Here is an 18,253-nt window from a genome sequence, read left to right on the forward strand (position 1 = left end):
TTAAAGATACTGAATTCCAAGAGCATCTTCTCTAACTAACATAATACATTAACCCTGAAAGCTGCCAAGCAAATGAAATTCATATTTTTGAGTAAGCAGAAATTGTGCATCTCAGGCTCAGGCCCTAAGAATTTGTAAAACATTTATGTAGTCCTCATGAAAGTAAGTAATAATTTGTTTGACATTTTATTTATTAAAAAAAAAATTATATATATATATAGAGAGAGAGAGAGAGAGAGAGAGAGAGACACACACACACAAAAAGCTGTGTAAGGGACCATACTGCTTTAAAAATCAGTTTCTTTCCTAGTTACCTATCGATTCACAAGGTCTGCCTTCCAACAAGTGCCAAGAGCATCTCAAACACCTAACTGGTTGAAGGAATATAGTTCCCAGCTCTATTTAAAGTGAAGTCCTTCTCTAAAACGTTACTGTAAGCGTGACATGCAGCTCCACATTTATTGTCTCTCTGCAATTCCGGGTCAAATTTACTCACTTTACAAGATGTTTTTCTAGCAGTCAATCCTCAACACAGGATCTGGGTGTTAAGTTGGACTCTTTGCTATGCATGAATCACCACCAGTAATTAAGAGTCTGTAAGTCAAATTCTGTATTGTTATTAACAGTGGTATCTCACGGTCACAACCCATGTATCTACACCTTGGAGATGCAGGAGCATATGTGAGGGCAGAATTCCAGTTCCACTGGACCTCTTTGCATTTTTAATCAATATTTAAAAACAAACTTGGGCAAGAGTTAAAAAAATGATGTGATTATGGGTGTTCAAATTAAGTTCTTAAAGAAGTTGGATTTTTAGAAAGTGCTGAGCTCCCACCAGCTAAAAGAGGATGTCTCAAGGACAGCACAACCTTCCCTCCGCCCCCAAAATAAAAATAAAAAAAATCACAGCCACTTCTGAAAAATCTTGTGCTAAAATATTACAACTAAAGTCAATATAAAACAAAGATATATTAAAAAATCATAATGCCATGAACAAAGTAAAAATGAGAGAGATGAAAAAGTGATGAATGATGAAGCATATCATGTGATATAAAGAATAGCAAAACACCATTTGACAGCCTCTGAATAACCATTATGTTAGGTGTCCTACAAAATAGTTCCAGTTAGTCATGTAGTTCAAGAAATGAAGCCCAAGAGTCCTCATATTCATGTAGCTCTTTGCATCATTTGTAAACATTGCTGAGGCTGCCATTTTACCTTTACACCTCTGTGCCCAAAGCCGCATGTGAAACTGAAATGAAGTAATGAGAAGGAGATAGCTGGAGGAGCAAAAATGGGTGAGCACAGGAGAGAGAGAAAGTGAAGAAGAAGGGGTCAGAGGAGAAAGGAGTCATCATAAAACAATACTGATTTATAACCACTCCTTCTGACCCAAGCATCCATTTATTGGTTAAGACCTATAATTACAAGTCCTACTTATACACCACAGTGCTTTAGAAAGTCCCTGTTAACAATCTCATATATACACATTAAGGAGTATCATCGACCTGACACACAAGAGATTACAGGGCCACATATAATCACACAGAAAGAGGCAACATGGTTTTGTGCATAGGGCACAAGATTGAGATGCAGGAGACTTGGGTTCAGTTTCTGGTTCTACCATTGACCTGCTGTGTGATTTTAGACAAGACACTTCACCTCTCCATGTATCTGTTTCCCCTCCCACTTTTTGTCTGTTTTGTGTATTTAATCTGTAAACTTCCTAGGAGACAGACTGTGTCTTCCTGGGTGTCTGTACAGTGCCTAGAGTTCAGTTGAGACCGCTGGGAGCTAGCTCAATTGAAACAACCAACAACAACAGCAACGTCCTTTGAAGATGTCCTTTGCTGAGTCAGTAGCTCTTTATAAATCTTAAATGATTCTCACCATTTGATTTTTTAGTGAGCTTCAGACCCAGACCTATTCCTTTCAACTCCCATTCCCCCCCTCCCCCAATCGCTTTATAATGACTAGGAACTAGAGAGCAAGAATCAGAAGGGAGGGTATTTTGATTCTTATTCTGTGGGCTCAATCCTGAATGGTTCTGAGCATCCTGGCAATGATCCAAGAAAACACTTACGATTCTGCAAGATACTGCACACTCTGGCAGGATCAAGCCCTGTATGGATACCTTGAAGAAAACTGCTCTACACATCATCAGTGCATTTTGCTTGGATTCCTTTATTTTTTTCCAACTGTTTATGATATTACTGTTCTGAGCTACTCTTCTGTACTTTATACATGGGATTTTACTATTGCTTTTGCTGATTTGCATTTGTTTTTCCTGTTTCATTTCTCTCATCGGGGAATGGCAGAACTGAGAAGGTGGCGGGGAAAAGCAGGGGAACAGGTGGCAAAATTATTCTTTTCCCTCTTCTTCATCTCCAAATGAAACTATGATAGAATTAATTTAAGCAGCATATATATTACTTGCAGTGCTTACAGCTCTGACGCCACAAGAAGTTTGAAGATTCTGGAGACAGGCCCAAGTGATTCGCCAAAAACCTAAGTCTCCTGAAGTTAAGCAAGAACATTACTACTCCAAAAGGTGAAGCAACTGTGAGACACTAAGGGGAGGGGGAATGCCACAGACCCTCACTCACAGGAATGAAGAAATTATTCTGGGTTGAGGGGTAGACTGAATGGGGAGAAGTTGTTGATGTGTGGGAGAGGATCACGAGGTGGGAGGCATTAAAGGCATACACAATTACTGAGGGAGGGAGCAAGATTAATAAATTATTCTAAAAAAAAAATGTAACAGGTTACCTGCTGGCATAAGCAGATGCAGCTTCACTGAAGACAATCAGCTTACTTATACAGTAATGTGGCCTAACAGGTTTACATTAAATACCACTGACAAAGACAAAATGCGCACCAATGCATACAGACCACATAGGGCTCTATCCACCACGGACGCCCCATATAGAGGGTGAATACTGAGGACCTTAGTGTAGATGTGCACTAAGTGAACATATGAAAGTGTGTATGAACATGGTGATGTCACCATGCTGATGTGTGTGAACTAAAGAGACCAGAACCAACAGGTCAACATGCCTGGATCCTGTTTCAAATTGGCTTTTAAAAAAAAAAAAAAGTCATGATGACTATCATAAGATAACTGTTAATACTGAAGCAAAGAAAAACTTTAAAAAAAAAGATGATTTGTGCTCCCCTTTTTAACTTTATATAAAATTTCATCTCAGATTCCTTTGGAAGACTTACAACTTTCGATAACTTACAAAGTAGAGAAAAACACTTATGTTTGGAGTTATCCTGTTACATTTGTGCTAGTAACATCCAAACATACTTTGTAGAAACATTAAAAACATCTGACTAGAGAAAAGCATGTCTAACTGCTGAAGCACTTTCTCTTAAATGCATTAAAAATGACATCCAGACTTTAACCAAGTTTAAACGTCTGAGTAAATTCCTGTGCCTAATTAGAACCATCTTAGGAAACAGATGATCAAAGCTACCATAGCTTGTCTCTTCAGACGACATAGTCCAACCTGGATCTATCCTTTTAATAAAGACTGGTAAATACCAGACTGCAAAATTCAGTGGTATCATCATTCACATATGGAATAGCAGATTTCCTAAATTACTCAATCTCACCCTTAACGACAGAGAGACAGTCTGTACACTTGGTAAAACCATCACAGCAAAGAGGACATCCTCTTGTCCACCCCCTTCTCATGCACACAGAGGAAAGATTATAATAAGAGATAAAAGTGCTTTTTATGATCAAATGAGGTCCACTGGATTTAGAGCAGAGAAGGTGGTACAAAGTTTTAGGATTAATGGACCTTCCCTGAGATGAGATATACTGGTAAATTAAACATCAATTTCTTAATTTTAGCATCTATATTAAAATACTGAGAAAGATTTAGAATGGAATGGACCATGGGATAGAACCTGCAATAGAACTCTAACAGCCTTAATGACCAATACTAATCAGATTTTACAATTACTGTGCCACACAAAAGGTTTTAAATCCTGCCTGGACAAAATGTACAGTTGAATAGGAAGAAAGAGGGCTGCTTCTCTTTCAGGATTTGCCTCCAGCTGTTTAGAAGAAGAAAGTATAGTTTAAACAGTATTTGATCCAACCACAGAAATAACAAAATCAAACACGTGTCTACCCTTTTCCACTTCAGATCAACTCTAAAGACTCATTACACTTAAACCAAATTCAAGTATTCTTTAACAGCTGTATACAGATTTCTCTAACACAACCATCACCGCTTGAGATTGAATGTTGAAACTATTGTCTACTGGAGAATGTTGTTCTTCTCCCCTTTGAATAGTGTATTTCTCTTCTTGGGAAACAAGGCCATGATGACATTCTTCATTTCTGTACTCTACAGTCTTCTCCTTTTTAACAAGCCTGCCCTGCCTCACCTCCTTTTCTCATCTGAAATCCAAGGCTGTCTCAGAGAGAGAGACTTGGCAGAATTTGAATTTTTTTTTAAAATAATTTCAGTAATATTGGTTTACTTGTAAGCATTTTTTATTTGTATTGATTTAAATGTTCACAGTTATGGGAAATTGTGGGGGGGAGAAAATTATTTAATGACAACAGACTGATATTCAAAAAGTTAAAGCTTTATAACTATTAAAACAATTTGTCAACGATGCATATCAAAATATAAAAAAAAATCCTTAAAATCAAACTCTTAAGTTCTCAGGCATTTTTCTTACTTTGACTAACTGTAAATTTCAATTATCAGATATATTTTTCATCGGTGTGTGTATAAAGTGAAATCAAAGTTCACAGACATTTATTGATAAACATCTAATCCTTCCAAGCCTACATATATACACAACTTTTAGTACTGGAAGAGGGGAGGAGGTGAAAAGAGCAATATAAACACACTGTCCTCAGGAAGTACAATACTGTCCATTCCCAGCTTAGTATATCATTTATGCAGGACTTTTGGACTGTTTTTTGTTAAAATTCTGTATTTTTTCTTTTTGTTTTCAATTTTCATTTATCAAATGACAAAACTAGGTCTGAAAAAGTTTATACCCGATGTACAAAAATGTGTTCTTCCCATAAGATGCACAAAACACTAGCTGTGCATTTCAGAGAGACAAAAGCCTATAGTGAAAATGTAAATTTTGATAAACACAATGGGTCTGATTTTCAGAAGTGCTGAGTACTCTAGAAGCCCAGCAAAGCCCAGCCAAGTTGTGGATTCTTGGCAACTCTGAAAATCAGATTTAGGAGGCCCCAAATTCTAGTCTTCCACAAGAGTTTTGCCTGAGTAAGGACTATTTTAATGGGCCTAATTAGAAACAATTGATCTCGGGACTTTTTGGACTATCAAAACTTTTTTTGCAGTTTGATCATTGAGTATGCTGTATTAGTTTTAAAATTAGTGATGAAGCTCAAACCAATCCTGGTTAATCCTAGACATGATCTGAGAGGTAGTCAAATTAGCCCTACACCACAAAGTTGAGGCAACTGTTATGCAACAGCATGAACAAAATGTTTTATTCACAAAGTAGTGTAGCACCAGCTGACAAGAATATGGTCTGCACAACTCCTACTTGAAGTATTTCTTGTAAAACCATGTTTAAGTCCCTTTTCCTGTCCTAAATTTACCAAATTAGTTAAATGTTGTGTGTAATTATATAATCTGAGAATAAATCTTAAAAAATAAAAATATTGAAAATTGAGCATTTATAGTTGTAATTGTTAGAAAGATGGTCAGGAAATTTTTCATTTTTGCCAGTGCACTGCCTTTTCCTAGTTATCTGCCTTATGGGTCCTTCTCTCTACATTTCAATTAATGTATGTCATATTATTGCAGTCTAGATATATATTTTAAACTTTTATTGACAAAATTAAGTCTGAAAGTTTTAGAGGATTAATACCAAACACGGATTAAATGATACCTTTGCAAAATGAATTATACATCAAGATCTATAATAATTCCTTAATTTCCAATCTCTGTAGCTCTAGTTGATGAAGAAACCCATTATTCTACAATACAAATTACCAAATCTCAAATATATGCCAAGTATACTGATAACTGATACTTTTGGTATTGAAAATACATTCCCCATGTTAGTTTCAGCTTAGTTTACAATAATTTCAGGCTTACAGATGACAGAATAAACTATTTTAAGGATATATATGTATTTCTAGTCAATAAACTGAACCCACCACAAATGTAATCTGATGAGTAAACTTCTCCATTTTCTAATTTAAAAAGAGAAATGTTGTTTTCACCTTCCTTTCAGATTTTTGCTCCCTCAGCTAGCTCTGCAACAGCAAACTACCAGACACTATTCAACTATATGCTGACATCAATCCATGATGCTGAAGGAAAAAATGTTTCAGTATGAGGGCCTTTACAAATTGAATCTATTAAACAACATCTTCCATTTAAAAACAGGACAAAAAAAGTTTGCCAAATGGAAATGGACATATATGAAGGAAAGACATTTAAGTGGATATCAGAATATTACACAACAAAAGCCAGAAGGGGGGTTTGTCTGTTACAACTTTAAAAGTTGGGAATGTGAAGAGAATCAGTGTTAGAGGATCTTCAGGGATAACTAAAACTAATTAAAAATATCAGTAAAAACACCATAACATTTCAGAAGGCTGATCATCATTAGCCAAGTGTAAACAAATTAAAACACCTAGAAATTGAAAAATTAGTTGATATAATTTAATTTAACAATATAAAACCGCAGGAATTTCAGTTGTTTTCCTTTTTGGCTTTGGCTGAGTAATTCTGTTCCATTTTTAAATTAAAATCAGAGATGCTGCCAGCATCAGGATGTGCTCATTAACACCTGCATGAAATGACAGTTCTGTTCTAGCAGGGACAACCTCCACACAATAATATAATGTTGGTGTTAAATTGGACCAGTTAGTCATCTATTTGGACAAATATGGCAGCATTTTTGGTTTCTAGCAGTTACTTCAAACTTCATAACATTCATTGTTATTTAATTCACTTTGTTTCATTGCTGGTTGAAATGGAGATTTAAACCTTGTACACTAAAAAAAACCTACTGTTAGGAATCTGAATGCAAAAATGTGTGTGGTGACTACTGAGTGACCCATCTGTATAATGACTCTCTTTTATGGGCCCCACTCTTACTCACATTAGCTGAGGGGGAAAAATTATATATAATATCAGAAACTGGAAGCCAGTCTTTAACCTACTCCCTTTCCTAACCAAGACCTTAATTTATGATCAGATAATTAGACAAAAAACAGAACCCAGCTTATAAGATTTTAAATTGTTTCAACACATTGCCTCAAAACCTAAAAGGTTTTTCCTAGTGGTTAAATAAAATTGTTGTTTATAGCACCACAGGTATACATGGTACTTCATAAGCATGAAGATCCAGCTCCTTACCCATCCTCAGATGCCTTCTTCTTTTTGCCTACACAAACTTTACATTTGTGTCTGGATTTATGTTTTAGATACTTGTAACAGAAAGGAAATTCATAACTAAAACTTTAGGCATTGAAACACACAAAAAAATGTAATACACTAAATCCCACTAGGATTCCAATAGAACCTTGCACACAATTAGTAGTTCATTACTAATGGAAAGAGCTACAGAAAAATTATGAGTACCATGAATTTCAAAGTTAAGGCCAGATATAAAACTGCTTCCTTTGCTATCACTCCTCATTGTAGAGGTATGTTTAATCTCTGTGCAGATGGCTATTACATTACCAGTCTGTAGCAAAGGAAAATATATTCTCTCTAGAAGCACATTAGTTACATTAATACTCATACAAATACCGTAAATCTAGACACTTTTAGTTGATGCCTATATACTTTAGACAGTCTGCCTGATAACCACGTTAAGAGATTTTGCTGACTGCAGTGTTTCAAATGGTTAGGCATGACAGAAAGAACTTACACCAGATCTAATTCATACACTCTCATCCAAGAAACTTTAGGTTCAAACATTTAAAAAAAAACAACACTCCAGCTGGAGTTGATTAGCTTCTCAATTTTCTGTTAACTATATCAACTACAGTCAGAACACAGTAACATAAATACCTAAAATGCTTGTACTTCTATCAGCACTCTAAAATGCTTTCCAAGTGTGACAAAAAGAAAGGGGAAAAAAAGAGATTGTGTGCATTCAATATTTGTTCCACTATGTACCAAACTCAATTTTTCTTCATGGACTCCCAGCAGATCCATTACTTTCAAAGTAGCAGACCAAGTGACTGTTTAATGAAGCGAGCTTTAAGTCAAACAAATCAAAATGAATAGCAAGATGGGACAGATGACTTATAGCCAAGCATGAATACTTAATTCTGCTTGGCAGGGAAATCATTCTGAAAAGAAAAAGATCACTGTCCTTGGCTAGCATTGTCTTGGTTCATCACGGAATTCAACTGGCTGAAGTGATTTACGAATTCTCTCCTTGTGCCTCCCTTTACCCCTCCCCTCAAAAAAACCCCAAACTCTTGCCATCACAAGTTGCCAAACTGAGAGATGTAGAGAGATATTAGACCGAGTAAGAGAATCCAGACACACACAAGGAGGGTGGGGTTACTGTTGAAGTGTCCCAATAACAGTGGAGAAGCTATGGACTCCAAAGCCGGGGAATAATACTTAAAGGTAATTGATGCATATGGGTTTCCAGGGCCCTCTCTGGGTGCCCAGCCCCTCCCACCCTCAGTCTATCCAAACTGTGGAACCCCTTCCCTTGCTATGCGTCTCCCCCTTCCCGCCCCTTGAACATTGTGAGCATCCACATTAACCCAGGCAAGGCTCACACTGAAGAGTCCCCTGCAGGAAAGTCTCCCAGGACAGGCAGCAACCTGGTCCCTGCCTAACCGAAGCGTAGGTCGAGCACCTGCTCCTGCCCCTCGTAGGGAAGCCAGAAGGCTGGTGTCCCATACAAACTCCCCGAGGCACAGACGGGGCTCACCCCCCTGCCCCTCCTGCTTTTCACCCCTATGCCCAACCCTTATACCTGCGCCCCCTGGCATCTCCTCCCCGAGCATCCCGAGCAGCCCAGGCAAAGTTGGCTGCAAAGTTCAAGGCTCTGCCCCGCGGCTGGCGGGAGCAGACGGGGCGGGAGCGGGGACCCCCAGTTCGCTTACCCATGGCTCGTTCTCCTCCCTCGGTGCCTGCGCTGCCTCCGGTGCGGGTCGCGGGCTGCTCAGCGGCGGCCTTCTCCTGCCCTCTGCCCGGCTCCCCCGGGCGGCGCTGCGCGGCGGGGCTGGGCTGGAGGCGGCGAGCTCAGGGGGCAGCGGCTGCAGCGGCTCACACACACTGGCCGGCTCCGCTCGCCTGCGGCTGTGCCGGGGAGGAGGGGGCGGGGACAGCAGCCGCCTGCCGGGGCTGGGGAGCCGGAGGGAGGCAGGAGCGGGCGGGAGGCAGCCCCCACCCCCGCTCACACAGGCAGGGGGGCGAGAGGGGCTGCGGCGCCCCCGGAGTGAGGGGAGCCCGCGGGCTGGCTGCTCTGTGGCAGGGTTTTTTTTGGGGGGGGGGGGCAGTTATGTGTAATGCAGATAACTATCCTCTTCCGATCTTCCCCTCTGGGGCAAACCCCCCTTTTCCTGCTCTACCTCCCTGCAGTTATAACAGTGCCCCCCCACCCTGTTTTCTCCCCCATCATAGATTTCAAATCATGGCAGCTGTGAAAGACATCTGATTTCCCTGCCCCTGCCCCCACCCTTCTGTGCTTTACATGTCATCTACCTAGCTCCTCATATCTTCCTCGGCACTTCCAGCTCCTGGCCCTAAATGTCTAATAATCTCACCAGCCCCACACTGTGTTTCCTCTCCTCTATTTGTCCTCCTCGGTTTGCCTTGTGGTTACACAGACAATTTCCCTCCATCTGCACAGTGCAGAACTTAGAGGCCTCCAAACTGGCCTCGTTTAAGGTCCCCATCCTGTTCCCATTGCAGATTCCCCATTGATTTTAACAAGAGTAAGACTCAGGCCTTTTATGGATGAGATTTCCAAGAAGGATGAGTGAGAGATAATTAAAAGTTTTACTGAAGAACACACTGCAAAACTCAATATAGTAACAGTGAGAACCTTTTTTAAAGAAAAAAAACCCTGCTTTAAAATAGCCTAGTTTAAAGCAATTGCCCTAAAAGACCATATTTACATAAAAGTTTCCTCCATATTCTGGGAAGGATAATATTCTAGTTCAGCCCCTGAACTGGAACTGATGTGGTTGGATTCAATTCCTGGCTCGACCACAGACTGCCTGTGAGACTTTGGGCCATAATTTTTTAAATTGATTTGGGGTGTCTCTGTTTGTGAGTCCCCAAATTTGAGACACCATGGGCCTAATTTTTGGAAATGCTGAGTACCCATGGCTTCCATTGTCTTCATTTGGAGTTGTGGGTGCTCTGAGAATCAGGCCTAACATGTCTCAAATTGGGTACTGAAAAATTAAGGCCCCGAAAATTAGTGGACATTTAAAAAAATGTTGGCCTTACTCTCTCAGGCCAAGATTTAAAAAAAAGTTAGGCACCTAAATCAGTGGCCTGATTCCACATAAATGGGAGCTGATGGGCACTCAGCATTTTTGAAATATCACCCTATTTCTGTTTCAGTTTCCCAGCTGTAAAATGGGGGAAACAATCCTTATCTGCCTCACAGTAATTCTGAGGTGCTAAATTTATTAATGTTGTGCTCAGATACTACAGCATTGGGGTGCCATTGAAGTACCTACATACATATTTATTAAATGGCTTTGAAACTCAGGTTTAACAAATGATAAATGCAAACATATTTATTCTGCCTGTTGTGGACAGAAGCTAGCTTTGTTTACGGTAAAACATTTTAAATAAATGATATATGCTCACCTCTGTTCTAACAAAATTATGCTCCATCCACACTCACTTGCATGCTTTTGCTTGCAGTAACTCTTTTTAAAAAAAATCAATGTTTAAATAGTTTCCTAACACTTGGGAGAAGATAGTGAAGAAGGGGCCCACAGAAGTGAGACTTGGTAGGACTGAAACTTTCAAATGGCTTTCCCCTTTCTGGGAACTGCACCACTAAACCCCTTTTTTATCTAGATGTTGTCAGAGCCTCAAACAGTGTGGGCAATACACAAAGTGCCATAGTGCTGCAGTACCTGCACACCACTGGGTAAGATAAGGACAAATTGGAAGCTTTAACTTTTAGTTTACTTGCTTTTATGGACTGCATTTTAAGATAATTTGGTGGGATCCACAAAGGCACTTAAGCACCTAAGTCCTGTTTTTAGGCATCAATGTGATCCACAAAACTCCCACTCAGCTGCCACCTATCCCCGTAGGCACCTAAATTCACTTGGCATCCAGGGGCTTGTCTACACTGGCAATTAACAGTGCTGCAACTGTCTCACTCAGGGGTGTGAAAAAACACCCCCCTGAGCACAGCAAGTTTCAGCGCTGTAAAGCGTCAGTGTAAACTGCCCCAGTGCTGGGAGCCACGCCCCTCTTTGAGGTGGGTTTTTCAGTGTTGCCAGTGTAGACTAGCCCTAAGTTTTTGCTCTGGGCATGCACCCTGCAGCCTCACTCACTGGGTGCTTGTCTCCTGCCTGAGTATGTGCACTACTGCCTCAGCCCCTGAGCAATTCACAAACTGAGGAAGATAGGCATTTGGTCACCAAAGTCATGTGTGGGTCCCAACACAGTAGCTGGCCTCTGAGCACGTGATTAAAATGGAAGTCTGAAAGATTTTTCTAGGAAGATGAATTCACCTTTTACAATTTTAGACCTCTTGATCCGGCAGACATTTATGTATGTGCTTATATTTATGCACCTGAGTATGAGTTGCAGCACTGGCACCATATTTTGTTTTCAATGTAAAAAAATATTGCCGATTCCTTGGACCAAAATAAGTTGATGTTTTTGCTTTCTCAAAATGGGTGTGTAGTTTCCAATAACAATTTTGGACTCAATACTGTGCAAGTATTTGCAGGATCCGGGACTAAATAGTTCTAGCACGCATTGCTATTTCTGCTCCAAAATGTAATAAATGGATTGATTGGTTGATAAGCTATTTTATAAATATGGGAAAAATATTCACACCAAGGCTGATCACCAGCAACTTATTTCCAGTCCTCACTGGAATTAAAGTACTGTAGATGAACCATACAATTCTGAAAAATGGAATTATGGAATTATGGAAATAGCACATGACCCTTAACTAGAGTGGCACTGAATAGCACTCTATTAAGGAACTGGAGGCAAAAGGGAAGAATATCCTGCTGTGTTTCCACTATGTGTTGGAGAGATAATGAATTCATTTTACATTTTCTTTTTGGAAGGAAGCTCTTTGGTTAATTTTATACCCTGGGAAGCTCATGGGATATGCTGGATGATAAATAATAAGAACAGCTGTGAAATAAGGCCTGATCCTGCCGACACTTATACACATGCATAACTCTGTACACAAGAGTAATTCCATTGAAATCAGTGGGACTACTCACACAAGCAAAGTTATTTACTCATGTTAAGTGCTTGCAGGATCAGGGCCTACACATTTGCACACCAAACAAGAACACATGTTTGGGCTGTATACTCTCATGGTGATGCATTCGGAATTACACATCTAAATCTTCATGCAGTGGGATGAGAGAATCACAGCCCTTTATTAACTTTGTCATCCTAAGAAATGCTGGATTGCTTTTTTCTCTTCAAGAAGAAAGTAAAGAACAGCTGTCCAAATATTGGTTATAACTCAACATCCAATTGGCATTTCCATTTGTGGATATATTGAGTCTCTGAAAAGTAAAGAGAGAACTTAGCAGGGCCGATGTCAGATCTTTTGGTTCCTCAGCCAAGACTACATTACAATGCTCAAGCATGAGGTCAGAGAGAGGGAGAGTTTTGAATGGGGATCTTCACTCTGAATAGAAGCTTCAGGATTTTAATTTCAAAGTTAAGGTGCTCACAGAAACACATTCTCTCCTTGTTGCATTGGCAGGTAAAAATACAGGCCAGATCCTGGGCCATACATGCTGACCCATTTATGTGTGCTGATAGCATGTTGGGAGGAGGGACACAAGTCTAGAGCATGTTGCATTCCAGCAATCCTGCTTGGGGCTACTGCAGTTGGGTGTAATTTAGAACAGTGCTAAAGGCTTCTCTATATGTCATTAGGTCCACACTGGTCCCCAGAAGAACCAGGAGATCAGGGGAATGCAAAGGTGGCTTTGTGCAGTAAAGGTCCGGGCCATAACAGGAAAGCTGAAGATTCAGAATACTGTAGTGCGGATTGGGATAAGCATTTACAACTGTGGCACTTAAAATCCTTTCAGTTAGCTGAATAACTACCTCAGTGTTATGTTACCTTAATATTTGCAGTATTCCCTAATAATGAAAACTGCAAATAGTGAGGTTATAATATTAAGTTACCTAAAGTAAAAATAGAAAGTTTTTAAATGGAATCTGCTCAGTGTGTCTCCCAACATCCTAGCATGGAGAGAGAAGTTCTTGCCTGTAGGATTTTAAAGGGGCCACCCATCCTGAGCTACATGACTGAGCTGACTCAGGGAGAAGAGATGGGCCACAAACGGCTGCTGAGGAAGGAAAGGGAGCACCTCTCCAACAGTGATTGAGGGCAAGAGCCCAGTGTGAATCCCCACAAATGACCATCTCCAATTAGGGTGACCAGACAGCAAATGTGAAAAATCGGGACGGGGGTGGGGAGAAATAGGAGCCTATATAAGAAAAAGACCCAAAAATCAGGACTGTCCCTATAAAATCGGGACATCTGGTCACCCTATCTCCAATGGTCAGTGATGGCTCTGGACAACACAGCACATGAAGGTTGGTGTTTATATAATGTTATTTTAAAAAGAGGTTACCAGGACCCATCTCATTCCTCTAGTGGGGAATGATCCAGCCCTAAAATTAATTCTCACATGCTGTGTGACCCCACCTCGGGGGAGACAGATGGAGCTAAGATATCAGGCTTCAGTGAGCGGAGTGGGCCTGAGACTGACAAGTGACCACTTTCAAGGTTTCAACATTTGTTTTTGTTCTGCATTGGAGAGTCCACCCTAAACCAAAGAAACCTTCCAGTTGAAAACTTTGTCAGAAAGAATACCATATTTCCATGAAACGTTTTGGCTTTGACAAAATAGCATCTTCTGTCATAAATTATCTGACCAGTTCTAGGGAGCTCACTTACATGAATTCTTATTCTCCACAGGGGATGTCTGCACAGCAACTGGGAGGTGTAACTGAAGTGCATGTAGACATACCTGAGCTAGTTTGATCTAGCTAGATCAAAGCTAACTCGAGGAACAATAACAGTGAAGCTGCTGCAGCACAAGTACATGCATGGGCTAGCCCTGTCCACCCAAGACGCAAGTGGCCATGGATTCACTGGTATTGTTATTTGAGCTAGGTTTGATCTAGCTACTTGTGTTGCAATCACACCTCTGAAATGTAGAGTAGACATACTGTTGAGCTTACGTGAACTTTTCTCTCATAGCTCACTGCTATGTGTGGTTTCTTCCCACATGGCCTTGTGTAGTGGTACAATATTTCTCTTGAATGGTTTATCCCCCTGAGCAGCTACCATATCATCATCATGATCATGATGACATCATGTTCCCATTACACTTCTGGCATTTAGGGCAGTGACGGAGCTCCTCCACTCCTGTCTGTTTCTGGCAAGTCTTTCAATGGTTCCCCAGCTCTGCCCCAGGTTTTTCAGCTCAGCTTCCACAGCTCTTCGCCAGGTTGTTTTTGGGCGGCTTCGTTTTCACTTGCCTTCAGGTGTCCACCTTAATGCTATTCTGGTGATGGACTCAGTTTCCATCTGAAGCACATGCCCAATCCATCACCAGCACCTCCTGGTAATGATGGTGCTCATATCTTCTTGGCTGCACAGTGTGACTAGGTCTTGATTTAAGATTGTTCTGGGCCAAAAGATACAGAGGATTTTTCTGAGGCAGGTTGTATGGAATGAAGACAGTTTGGACATGTCATACTTTCTCATTCCCTGGCATTCTGCACTATAAAGTAATGTTGAAAGTACGCAGTTCTGATAAATCTTGAGTTTGGTTTTGGTGTTGTATTTTGATGATTTCCAGATTATATTTAAGCTCCTGAAGGCGTTCCTGGCTTTATTGATTCTGTTTCAGATGTCCTGGCTTATTCCACCGTCCTGGCTGATAGTACTGCCCAAGTACTTGTGATGGTGAGGCAATATTACAGGTCATGATATCTGTCTTACTGCTGTTGATTTTCAGTCCAATTTGCTGGCTGAATGTGTTCAGTCACATTTTTTTTTCTTGCATATGGTGTTGGGTATGTAGATAGGAGAACGAGATTATCTGCGAAGTCCAGGTCTTCAAAGGATGAGAAGGGTGTCCATTTAATGTCTCTTGGCATGTCTTATGTTGTACAACGCATTACCGAGTCGATGGCAATGTTGAAGAGGATTGCAGACATGACATACCCCTGATTTACTCGTATTCTGACTTCAAATTTGAGCTCACTGTGATCAACACTGCATGTAAAGTTGGAATAGAAACTTTCGATGGTGTTAATTATACAGAGAGGGATTCCATATGCCTGCAAGATGTGCCATAGGCTGGTCCTGTGAATGCTATCAAAAGCCTTCTCAAAGTCTATGAAGTTTATGTAGAGATGCCATTGCCATTCTAAGCATTGTTCTATTATGTTTCATAGAGTGAAGATCTGGTCTGTGCATCCACGCCCTTTCCAAAAACTGGCTTGCTTTTTTCTGTGAATGCTATTGACTGCCTCTGATATATGCTGGACTATGATCTTACACAATACCTTGCTTGGCACAGATAAAAGTGTCAGACCACACCAGTTATTACAATCACTGAGAGTTTCTTTCTTTGGTATCTTCACTATAGCCCCATTAGTCCACTCATCCGGCATTTTTTCCCTTTATCAGACTGATGTAAATCAGAAGGGCCAGGATAGATGCTGCTAACTCAGGATTTATCTTGAACAATTCTGCATTCAAATTATCCTTGCCATGAGCTTTCCCGTTTTTTAAGGATTTGATGGCTTGGATGATCTCTTCCTTAGTTGGGGTGTCTCTGTTGATATCAAGATCTTCTTCTGCCTCCTGGATATTTGCTTCCTCTTTAGGTGGTGCCCTGTTCAGCCATTCTTTGAAATACTCTGCCCAGCGCATTTCTTGTTCTTTTTCTGTTGTCAGTAGGTGGCCTTGTTTGTCCCTGATTAAAGTGTTTGTTGGTGTCTGCCGTTTACCATAGATATGCCACATCGTTTTGTAGATGGTTCCTTGTTCATCACGAGCAGTTGCATCCTCTGCTTGTGTTGCCAGATTAGCAATATAATGTCATTTGTCTGCTCTCAAAAGGCATTTGACCTCCCCATGTGCCTTAATATACTGCTCCTGGTATTTGACTTTTAGCTTCTGGGATTTGTGTCTAAAACTTTTTTCTTCAGGGCTTGTCTGGTTTCTATGGCTTTCCATGTGCTGGGTGTAATCCACTCCTTGCTTCTCTTCTGCCTGTGGCCTATACAGGCGTCACTGCTCTGCTTATAGATTGTTGTTACTTTGTCCCACTTATCTCATCTGTATTCCCCTCCTCTTCATCAAGGTTTGCAAGTGCCTGAAACATGTCCTTTAACTGCAGAACGAAGGCTTTCTGTATTTCAGGGGACTTTAGCTTGTCAATGTCATAACGTCTATTTCCATTGTTTGGTGGACCCACAATTCTCAGTTTTAGCTTGATGGAGGCTGTCACGAGGTGGTGGTTGCTGCCAACATCTGCTCCCCTTCTCCTTTTCACATTTGTCAGTGAGCATCACCATTTGCCATTGATCATCATATGGCCAATCTGGTTCTTATCTCTGCCATTTGGAGAACACCATGTCAGCTTGTGAATTTCACGATGTTGAAATAGGGTTCAGCCGATGATTAGATCATTCATATTGCAGAAATCAACAGGCCTATCTCCATTTTCATTCATGGTGTCACACCCAAGTCTACTCATTGCTCTGTCGTTGTCTGTGCCTTGTTGTGGCAGGACAGTTCGTGTGCTCTAAGCTACCATAGGCCCATCTAGTATTTTCCCTTCCTACAGGCAGGGCCATCCCTAGGGAGGTGCGGGGCAGGGACAACCCCTGCCTCCGGCCCAGGCCCTGCCTCCACTCCACCCCTTCCCCCAAGCCCCCGCCCCACCTCTTCCCACCCCTGCTCCGCCCCCTCCCCACCCCCGTCCTGCCTCTTTCTGGCTTCTGCCCCCTCCCATGAGCGACATCAGGAGCTAGCGGGGCAGGCTGGGGCCGGGTCGCTCGCTGCTGCCAGTGCTAGGCCCCCTGCCAACCCCCTCACTCCCAGGCCACCCTGGAGCCCGTGTCCCGAAGCTCTAGTTGGAGTCTGTGGGCAGTGCTAGTGGGCAGCAGCTTTTCTAAATTTTAAGAAGACTGAAATAAGCACATATGATCTTACAAAAGTCTTGGGGACTTTTGATGAGGTTCAACAAGGACAAGTGCAGAGTCCTGCACTTAGGACGGAAGAATCCCATGCACTGCTACAGACTAGGGACCGAATGGCTAGGCAGCAGTTCTGCAGAGAAGGACCTAGGGGTTACAGTGGATGAGAAGCTGGATATGAGTCAACAGTGTGCCCTTGTTGCCAAGAAGGCTAATGGCATTTTGGGCTGTATAAGTAGGGGCATTGCCAGCAGATCGAGGGACATGATCATTCCCCTCTATTCAACATTGGTGAGGCCTCATCTGGAGTACTGTGCCCAGTGTTGGGCCCCACACTACAAGAAGGATGTGGAAAAATTGGAAAGAGTCCAGCGGAGGGCAACAAACATGATTAGGGGGCTGGAGCACATGATTTATGAGGAGAGGCTGAGGGAACTGGGATTGTTTAGTCTGCAGAAGAGAAGAATGAGGGGGGATTTGATAGCTGCTTTCAACTACCTGAAAGGGGGTTCCAAAGAGGATGGATCTAGACTGTTCTCAGTGGTAGCAGATGACAGAACAAGGAGTAATGGGCTCAAGTTGCAGTGGGGAAGGTTTAGGTTGGATATTAGGAAAAACTTTTTCACTAGGAGGGTGGTGAAGCACTGGAATGGGTTACCTAGGAATCTCCTTCCTTAGAGGTTTTTAAGGTCAGGCTTGACAAAACCCTGGCTGGGATAATTTAGTTGGGGATTGGTCCTGCTTTGAGCAGGGGGTTGGACTAGATGACCTCCTGAGGTCCCTTCCAACCCTGATATTCTATGATTCTATGATTCTGTGACACCAAAATCTACATAAAAACC

At 41.4% G+C, this 18,253-nt stretch overlaps 1 protein-coding gene across 2 annotated transcripts in view; it reads right to left on the minus strand.

Moving 5' to 3' along the window:
* Positions 1-9,536, minus strand: part of GPM6B (glycoprotein M6B) — a 134,971-nt gene extending 125,435 nt beyond the window's left edge. The window contains exon 1 of one of the 2 annotated variants that reach the window (XM_039493849.1): positions 9,104-9,536. In XM_039493849.1, the coding sequence (XP_039349783.1) occupies positions 9,104-9,107 (4 nt within the window). In that variant the 5' untranslated portion in view covers positions 9,108-9,536. The remainder of the gene's footprint in view (positions 1-9,103) is intronic. The other variant, XM_039493869.1, reaches the window with a different exon arrangement.
* Positions 9,537-18,253: the final 8,717 nt, after the last annotated feature.

This window comes from Mauremys reevesii, linkage group 1 (genome assembly GCF_016161935.1).
Source record: "Mauremys reevesii isolate NIE-2019 linkage group 1, ASM1616193v1, whole genome shotgun sequence".
NCBI lineage: Eukaryota > Metazoa > Chordata > Testudines > Geoemydidae > Mauremys > Mauremys reevesii.